At 36.4% G+C, this 9990-nt stretch overlaps 1 protein-coding gene across 1 annotated transcript; it reads right to left on the bottom strand.

The window, feature by feature from the left end:
• Positions 1 to 279: 279 nt before the first annotated feature.
• On the bottom strand, positions 280 to 6832 carry irf4l (interferon regulatory factor 4 like). The gene is made up of 8 exons (XM_051874311.1): positions 6534 to 6832; positions 5754 to 5940; positions 4137 to 4222; positions 3913 to 4018; positions 3719 to 3826; positions 3253 to 3573; positions 1931 to 2037; positions 280 to 1843 (listed from the first exon to the last, which is right to left on the bottom strand). Exons 1-8 carry the CDS (start codon positions 6705 to 6707, stop codon positions 1673 to 1675), a joined length of 1260 nt encoding a protein of 419 aa, XP_051730271.1. The 5' UTR covers positions 6708 to 6832; the 3' UTR covers positions 280 to 1672.
• Positions 6833 to 9990: the final 3158 nt, after the last annotated feature.

Here is a 9990-nt window from a genome sequence, read left to right as displayed (position 1 = left end):
TCTTTGTTAATTGAAGGGGCAGATTTAGACCAAACATTTATAATATTTAATGCTAAAATGTATAATATTTGCATAAATGGACACATGCTATAGAGAAATGTGACAATATACTCCATCAAACCGCTGTTTGAAATGGTAACACGTTACAATAACACAAGTTAATGCATTAACTAACATGAACAGTATGTTTTACAGCATTTATTAACACACATTGGTTCATTCGTAACTAATTGTAAAGTTATGGTGAAGTGTTACTGATGTGTTTATCATTGCATAATATATAGTTTCACATACTTTTATTTATTTCATTTTACAGTATATACTGTGCAATAAGCAGTATGTGGATATTTAATTCACATACATTCATTTTGAACAGATTTTGTCCCTGAGATGCAGTTGAATTTACAACATAACAGTGCAAGCAGAGAAAATAACATACAAAGCACAAAAATATAAACATTATTAATCAGACAGCCACTGAAATATTTCTTAATGTTTTCAGATTAATACTTTAATTATTTTTCCATATATATATATATATATATTTAAATAAAATTAAAAAACAAAATATATTTCTTAAATTATATATATATAATTTAAAGGAACACTCCACTTTTTTTGAAAATAGGCTCATTTTCCAGCTCCCCTGGAGTTAAACAGTTGAGTTTTACCGTTTTCGAATCCATTCAGCCGATCTCCGGGTCTGGCGGAACCACTTTTAGCATAGCTTAGCATAGTTCATTGAATCTGATTAGACCGTTAGCATCTCGTTAAAAAATTACCAAAGAGTTTCGATATTTTTCCTATTTAAAACTCGACTCTTCTGTAGTTACATCGTGTACTAAGACCGACGGAAAATGAAAAGTTGCGATTTTCTAGGCCGATATGGCTAGGAACTATACTCTCATTCCGGCGTAATAATCAAGGAACTTTGCTGCCGTACCATGGCTGCAGCAGCCGCAATGATATTACGCAGCGTCTCTCACAAATGTCTCCATGGTTGCAAGGCACGCTCCCTGTGTAAGCAGGGGGTCACAGGCGCTGCGTAATATCATTGCGGCTGCTGCAGCCATGGTACGGCAGCAAAGTTCCTTGATTATTACGCCGGAATGAGAGTATAGTTCCTAGCCATATCGGCCTAGAAAATCACAACTTTTCATTTTCCGTCGGTCTTAGTACACGATGTAACTACAGAAGAGTCAAGTTTTAAATAGGAAAAATATTGAAACTCTTTGGTCATTTTTGAGCGAGATGCTAACGGTCTAATCAGATTCAATGAACTATGCTAAGCTATGCTAAAAGTGGTTCCGCCAGACCCGGAGATCGGCTGAATGGATTCGAAAACGGTAAAACTCAACTGTTTAACTCCAGGGGAGCTGGAAAATGAGCCTATTTTCAAAAAAAGTGGAGTGTTCCTTTAAGAAATATATTTTGTTTTTTTTATTTTTTATATATATATATATATATATATATAAAAAATAGTAATATGTATTTTGTTTTGAAGGACCTGTAAAATGTTGTGACACACTTTGTATTAATGCATTAAGTTGCTACGTGGCTCACCTGTATGTAGTTTTGGGGTTATTAATATTATTAACTTAATTAAAAATTGGTATCTTTTACTTTGCCAATACACAGTAAAATCTAGAAACGTCTTGTATCTCCTGCGGGGTCACTCTTGGATGAAGCTGCCATGCGTCTGGTGTGCGTTGATGGCAGGGAAATCTTGATGGGTGTAAATCTGCTCAGGGGTCAGAGGTGAAAGTTCATGGGTGCTTCTCATGTAATTCACGCCGCCCTGCTGGAGGAGGAGCAGCAGCTGCCGGGCGAACAGCGGCTCCACCTGCAGGACAAGAGAAGTGAGCTGTGTTTTGTCGTGTGGAGGTGAACATTGCACATCAGTGTGGATGGAGAGGTCAAAGGTCACTACCTGAACTGTCAGGGGTCTCTTGTCTGCGGAGGGGTCACAGCACTCAAAAAACAGCTGCACGTGGAAACGCGGAGGAGGACGTGTGTGCAGGAAATAACCCTGGAGTTCTGAAAGAGTGAGTGAATAGAACATTAAAAGTCAACATGAAATCAAAATTGACAATTATTATTTTTTTATGGAATATTGTAGTATTTATTATAAATGATTTGTCCATTTAATTCATGTGCCCTCACAATCTTGAATCAAAACAACTTCCCCTCCCTTTTGCAGTGACATCTAATAGGGAAGAAAAGACTAGTGAAACTTCTCTTTCATGCCGACTTTAAATATGCTGTTTAGTTGTCGTCAGAAGTGACCTTTGCAATTTCCCAAAAGGAAAAAAAAGACAGACAAAAACATTGTATGCAATGCAACAGCAATTACTTTATCTCTGTTATATTTACAATGTTATCTCATATTTCGCTCTTAATAGTCTGTTTATAAACGCATTCTCTCTCTCTAACCAGAACAGTGTTCAATCTTTGTCACTCAGTCCCCTCAGATAAAATGAAATGATACTTAAACGGCCAGTAGGTGGCGGCAAATCATTGTCTTAACGAGTTAGTCATTGAATCATTCACTCAAAAGATTTGTTCAAAGCTGCTGATTCATTCAGGGACAAAGCAGAAGTGACTGAGTGAGTCATCGAGTCATTCATGAGAGTGATTCGTTCAAAATGGCTGATTCATTCAGGGACAAAACAGAAGTGACCGAATGAGTTGTCGAGTCATTCATTAGAGTGATTCGTTCAAAACGGCTGATTCATTCAGGGACAAAGCAGAAGGGACTGAATGAGTCACCGAGTCATTCATTAGAACGATTCGTTCCAGCTGATTCATTCAGGGACAAACCAGAAGTGACTGAATGAGTCATTGAGTCATTCAGTAGAACGATTTGTTCAAAAACGTGGATTCATTCAGTAACGAAACTGAAACCTCAAAGACGCGCAATGGCTTGACTGTTTGGAACTATTTTTGTTGGCAAAATAGAGGAAAAATAGGCAATATTGAGTCTAAAATATAAGTCAATACTAATAAACTATTAACTTATCGTTTATTGAATTGTATAAAATCAAGATCAGATTTGCAAACGTGCTGATATTCGGGAAAACAGCACTTTTGCTTGTGTGATATTGCTTATAGATATTAAAAACAAGAACTTTTTTGCACCATATCTTGGTTTTTGAAAGCAATTTTATTAATTTTGGAGACATTTTTGTCCCAAGCCTCCATTAATTTCCAACCCTGGTGTGTGTGCGCGGTGTTTTTGTTGCTCATTCTAACCTGTCAGGAAGAGTTGTGTGTCCAGTAGTTTGCTGGTCTGCTCCCTCTCTAGTTTACAGAGTTTGGTGCTCAGGTTTGATTGCGTCCCGTCGCAGTAGACCTGGCTCTGACAGAAGCATCGGGCGTACAGGCCGTCGGGCGTCATCCAGAGCAGAATGCCCCCCTCCAGCGCTCCAGGAAGAGGCACCAGCTCCGGGCCGCCCGGGCCACTGTAGCTCCAGTTGTCGTCATGAGGAGCCAGTCGACAGCCCTCGGCGCTCGTGACGGTGACGTCTGCGACCAGAGTCTCACCGCTGAACACCGTCACCTGCAGACGCGCGTCTGGAAGAGATTCAGAGACACAGGTGAGACTTATGGAAGAACAACAAAACTGGACAAAACGTCCTTAGTGTTGTGCTGCAATGAAAAACAGTTCATAAAGAGATCACTGCATTTGTCGGTAGATGTTTCTAGGGAGTGTGTGTACCTGACAGTGCCATGGCCTCTGCTGATCTCATGCTGGTCTCCAGGGTGAACGGTGAGGGAGGAGAATCAAATGTGTTACAGCTGTAAAAAGATCCACTTATCTGGTACCCTGGAAACACACACACACACACTCACTCTTCACTTTAAATGAGAATATATTTAATAAACAAATGACCACACACACAGAGTAAATACCAGTGTCCCAGCGCGAGTTCTGGCTGAAGTGGACGTCTGACAGTGAGTTCTGCTCACACAGGAAGTCCCTCCAGCTACGGTCTGCAGCAGACAGGAAGTTACACACCTGAACAGGGAGACGGCCATAGAAACAGATCAGTACCATCTTTGAATCATTTTCATCTCTCATACATATTATCATGGGCAGTTGTAGTCTGCAAGAAACTTGTTTACGCTAGTGTTACCTGACTCTCCACCGGTTGATATGACGGATAAAACGGGTAGTTATGATGACCTGAGGTTGTGGAAACTTTCTCATATGATTTTGGTCCTGAAATGGAGGAGAAATTCGTTTTAATTAAATTGAATTTCATTTTTTTAAATTTGTATTTTTAATATACATATATACTTATTTCTATATATTTTTATATTTATCTAGGCTATTTCATTTAAATTTTTAATTAAATATATATATATATATATATACACACACACATTTTTAGAAATTATATATATATGTATATATGCATTATGCATAAAAAAAATCACCTAATTAATTGCACATTCTTCTGTAATTAATCATGTTTGATCACACCTAACATTACAATTTTAATTAAAATTATATTTTTTTTATTGCATATTGTTCTGATTTTTACCTGCTCTGCCAAAATATATAGGCGAATCCTTATTAAAGCTACAAAAGTTATTCAGCCAAGAGCTGTGAGTAATTTTCTCTTGGTCTTTTGTTCTTTGATTAACATTAATGACAGACAGCAGCAGGTTTATTAGGCTGCTGTCACTTTAAGACCTGACGCACCAGACGTGGATCTGACACACATCTGATGTTCTCATAACTCTTACATCATTTAACATTTTTTAACTCATTTAAGACTGATTACAAGGATACTCAACAATAATCGGCATTTCAACGTAATTTTGTGTCTGTCTGTTAAAGCGCGAAAGAGAACTCAGTGCGGTACTGGCGCGCTGTATACTTCGGCCGTCTGCGTCCGCGTGATGTAAATGTCGTCATCAGGAGGGATCGCGGATGTCCGCACCATGTGCAGCCCAATTTTTGAGACCGCGCAGACGGTGCCCGTACAACAGCGCATGCGCAAGAAAGACAGAAGAATCACCGGTGTTGCCCGCGGAATTGGGCTACTTTTACGCTATTGCCGCGGGTTGTTTTTCATGTCCGCAGGTTGAAACAACCCCAAATAACATGATATTTAGCCCCTGGAATGCGAATTTTACCAGGGGAACCTCGCCAAAAACGCGGATTTTACTGGGGAACCCCCTGAAACATGATTGGGCGAGTTTTGAGTAGCAATTGGGCGGGTTTTGTTGTGAAAACCTGGCAACCCTGAGAGTCATATAGTCAATAGTACTGCGCATGTGTAGAACCGCCATCCGCATTCATCACAGTGGTTAAGTATACTTTAAAAGCTGTGCGGATGCGGACACGACTGCGCGCAAGACGCGTCCGGACGCGGAAAGTGAAGAATACCCGGGCCTTGTGCGCGCGTTTCGGGTGAGTGAAAACAGAGAGCGCAGCGCGCCAGTAGGCCTACAGATTTGAGCTCTCGTTTGCGTCTTGAATGGTTTAAAAGGACTTGAATAAATGATAGTGTGATGATCATATAATGTAAGGCTAGCCAAAGGATTCCAGGAAAACGGTTAAAATGGAAAAAAAAATAAAAAATTAATTTCGACAGCCCTAATAGTATGTTTTGTTATTATTTAACGTCATATGAATATCATAGGCTATTTAAATGTAATATATATATGTGTGTGTGTGTGTCTATATGGGACATATAGAGACCCAAACAGATGTATATTCATGCTTGTATGTGAGTGTTTACCTCTTTTGGTTCCCTCAGGAATAACCCGGTAAACTTTAAACGGCTCTGAAACGTCCAGCTGACTTCGGCCCACGAGCTCCTCAAAGTCGCTGCTCTTGTTCAGCGCGCACCTGAGACGCGTTTTCCAGGTGGGTGGATCCGGTTTATCTATTCCCTCACGATACTTCCCCTTAAACAGAGCCCAGGCCTGATCCAATAAACCAGACGTCATTAACACTCATTCACAAGCTGTTATGTATGAATGTATACAGCAGCCCTAAAGACACTTAAAGGTGCAGTGTGTAAATCTTAGCGGTGAGATAGCCTACGCGCTCTGTAGAGCAGTTTGTACGTTTAGGGCTACTGTAGAAACATGCCGGCGCAAAATGGCGACTTAACATGTAAGGGGACCCGCGGTGTATGTAGATAGAAATGGCTCATTCTAAGGTAATAAAAACATAACAGTTCATTATGTAAGGTCTTTACACACCACAGAAAACATAGTTATGTATATTATATTGCATTTCTGTCAATAGATCCTCTTAAAAATTACACATTGCACCTTTAAAAATGGCTGAATGTCATTGATGTAAAATATCAAAACAAGTGTCATTTATTGCATAAAAAAAAAAATGCACAAATACACCTAAAACATTTGATTAAAAAGACTTAAACACACATTTATAAGTGTTAATAGCAACATGTACTTCATATTTATTATTTTGTTGCTTGCAAATACAATTATTAATATTGATTATTGTGTACACTGTGAAGTGTTACTCATATAGTGACTTTCATCACCTTGAAGAGCGCCGCGTCCTCGTCTCTGTTATAGTCCTGCTTCCCTGCGTGTTTCCACGGGATGCGGAAGGTGGTTCGCTCTCGATCCTCCCACACTAACCCGGGATATTTCCCAGTGTCCACCTGTTCGATCAGCCACTGACGCAGCTTCCCGTTCCCGGAGCTTCCCGACATCCTCAGTTTGATCCAGCTGTATAAATCAAAATGTGGGAATATAGTGCAATAATGCTGTATTATTATAAGCTGTGATGGTGGCTGATGTCTTCAGCAGAGGCTGGGCAGAATTTGGTTTTGATAACTCATGTAGTTCAGTTTTGAGATTCAATTATTTGCCTATTCATGGGTGGAGCATCACGATTCTCCAACAGATGTCAATCTCAAAGTCATGAAAGTTCACACTGCAAATCTGTTTTACTATTTTTGTCTCGTTTTCCAGTAAAAATATCTGAACATTTTCAAATCAAGATACATGTACTTGAAAAGCAAGTCTTGTTAACTGAAAAATGTATCAGAAATAGGTATGTTTGTGCTTAAAACCAGATTTAATATCTTCAGTCGTTTTGCTTCTCCAGTAAATGATCTTGATTTAAGAATGTTTCAAATATTTGTACTGGAAAACAAGAACATAATTTGTGCCACTGTTATTACTGTTAAATTATTTGCATTATAGAGTGTGAAATAACATTAATTTGCCCACTTTATGTCACTATTGAGTCAATTTGTGCAGGTTTTACTATATTTGTCACTGTTCCATTGAAGGGATTTTATTAATATCACAGACGTGACATGACAGCAGCAGTTTAAAGCCACAAATTCCCCTCCGTGTTAAATGACAGAGCAGTTTTGGTGGCGATGTGCACCTGTGAGTGTTCGTGGTCCTTGTGTTATGACTGGACGTGAACACGAGTCCTCTGGGACCAATTACTCAGCAACACGCACACAATAACAACACTTTTATCTGCTCCTTTTGGCCACAAAGGTTAAAGAATTATTTAGAAGCTTTATAGGGTTTCATGCAATGTCTTTTCCTGTGGAAAATCCAATAAATCATTGGGAATCCTGTGGGAATCCAATAAATCAGACATCATGAATGAATACAGCAGCCCTAAAGGTGTTCAGACACTTAAAAATGTCTGAATGTCATTGCATCATAAAATGCATTGATGTGAAATATTAAAACAAGTGGCATTTATTGCAAAAATATGCATGAACACACTTTACAAACAAAACATTTAACAAAAAAGGACATCTAAACAATGATATTCACACTTTTTTTAAGTTTGAGTCATTTAAATTAGCAACATGTACTTGATATTTTATTATTTTGTCACTTGCAAATACAATTATTGTTATTGTATGGGAATCTACAGATCAACAAGTTCTATAAGAAACTCTATTCAACTCAGAAATTCATATACTGTACAGCATATACAAGCAGAATTCGTGGAAATATAATTAACAGCTTAGACTGTGGATTTTTTTATTTAATTTAATGTTGTTATTTTTTAATTTAATGTAATTTAATTTAATTTTAAATAAAATGTAATTTTGTTTTTTTTTAATTTAATAATTTAATTTAATTTCTTATTTATTTTAATTAATTTTATTTAATTTTATGTTATTTGTTTTTTTAAATGTATTTTAATTTCATTAAATTTTTTATTTAATTTCATTTTAACTTAACTTTATTTTATTTTATTTTATTTTATTCATGACTCAAAATGCAAACACTTTCCCAGAATTCTGTTGCATTTTATTAAAATAAACTAATTAAATTAATTGAAAATAAATGAAATAAATTAAATATTAAATGAAATAACATTAAATGTACTAACATTTTATTAAATTAAATTAAAAAGAAATAAAATAAAATAATTTTATTTAATTTTTAATTTATTTTCATTTTATTCACGACTCACGAAAATGCAAACGTTTTCCCAGAAATCTGTTACGTTTTGTGGTCGACTGCCGGATATTCAAATGAATCCCGTCTACAAACGAACCACCTGTTTAACTCATCTTAACTCATCTGTTCAGCACGAAACTCTTACAAAACTGTTAAGTCATGAAGTTAAAATGAATCTCACATCATGTTTGACCCCAAAGTATGTTTTCTTATTTGATTTGACCTCGAAATGTTTTCATGAGATTCATCTAAATGCATCTTTCCGCAGACATGAAGAAAAAACTGATGGATGGTGTGAATTAATGGTGCCTAAATGCAGAAATGTAAAAAATAATCTATAATTTTAGATGAAATGTTTTGTAAAATATTTGCACTGTCATTTGAAAGGTGCTTTTCCCCCCCCAAAGAGACTTATGAGGAATAATAAAAATAAACTCTTACTCATACAAGGAGTAGATTGTTCTTCAAGGTACAAATATCAGTCATCTATTAATATATGAGAGAAGGGTTATCATACGATATTTGACACATTTATCATGTTTAAACTGTCTTCATTTAATCATGTCAATGTTTATAGAATCAATTTCTTTTATAAGACTTCATGCAGCTCCTGATGTCACGTTAAATCATACACACGTTGCATATGGATGTGAGAATTGATTTATTTACACACTCGAACTCTTGCTATCTGTTGAAATGGAAGCTCAGAAGTGACTGATTTCAAACGAAACCCACAGAAGACGACTTAATTTCAATAAAGTTTGATAAAGTAGTTAAAAACCTCATGCACAGGGTAAAACGGTTCATTTAAATTAGATTGAACTATTTTTTCTGTATTTGATTAATTTTAATTATTTATAACCAACATCTCTTTTGTTTTTGTCTGTCATATTGGATACATTTTTTTTTTTCTGAGCTTGTTGCAGTGCATTCTGGATGTCTGTGATGCCTTAACTTTAGGAACAGAGCCGTTTATTTCTTCTGTTGAAAACACGTCTAACATGACGTCTTGTTCATTTAGGAAACAGACAGATTTTGGGTTGCCGCCAGTGAGAAAAGATGAAAGTTCTGAAAGATTGACATGAAGATCAGAGAAACATCCATCAGATAATTATCACAAATTCAAACATAAATACATACATCCCTTCATCATATATACAGATGCATAAAAACAGATGAGCGCTTACACACACACACACACACCCATGAGAACGGCTTTGTTTCGATTGATGTTGTGACACTATATGAAACTGGCATGTTGGGTTAAATGTGTATTTATGAACATATTTTATTCATTTCACATCTTAAGCCCTGCAGGAAGTTCAATGTTTGTCATTTACCAGCAGCCATTTGGGCTAAAACCTGCTGTCGTGCCAAAAATAAGGCTAAAAACATAAAATATCAGTTAAATTGGATTAAATCAAATTATATATATATATATAAAATATGTATATTAAAATGTGTAAATCCTACTTTTAAACCTTTATTTATTTATTATAAAAAAATGACATTAAAAAGGGAAATTCGTCACTTTTAAACCATTTATTTCAT

The sequence above is a fragment of the Ctenopharyngodon idella genome, chromosome 20 (genome assembly GCF_019924925.1).
Source record: "Ctenopharyngodon idella isolate HZGC_01 chromosome 20, HZGC01, whole genome shotgun sequence".
In the NCBI taxonomy this organism is placed as follows: Eukaryota; Metazoa; Chordata; class Actinopteri; order Cypriniformes; family Xenocyprididae; genus Ctenopharyngodon; species Ctenopharyngodon idella.
This window is presented reverse-complemented; position numbering and strand designations above follow the sequence as displayed.

Coding starts and splice junctions, on each gene's coding strand:
- irf4l (XM_051874311.1), bottom strand. CDS start 6,707: ATGTCGGGAAGCTCCGGGAACGGGAAGCTGCGTCAGTGGCTGATCGAA. Junction 3,827..3,912: donor GAACTCGCGCTGGGACACTG/GTATTTACTCTG, acceptor GTGTGTTTCCAG/GGTACCAGATAAGTGGATCT. Junction 2,038..3,252: donor CACACAACTCTTCCTGACAG/GTTAGAATGAGC, acceptor TCACTCTTTCAG/AACTCCAGGGTTATTTCCTG.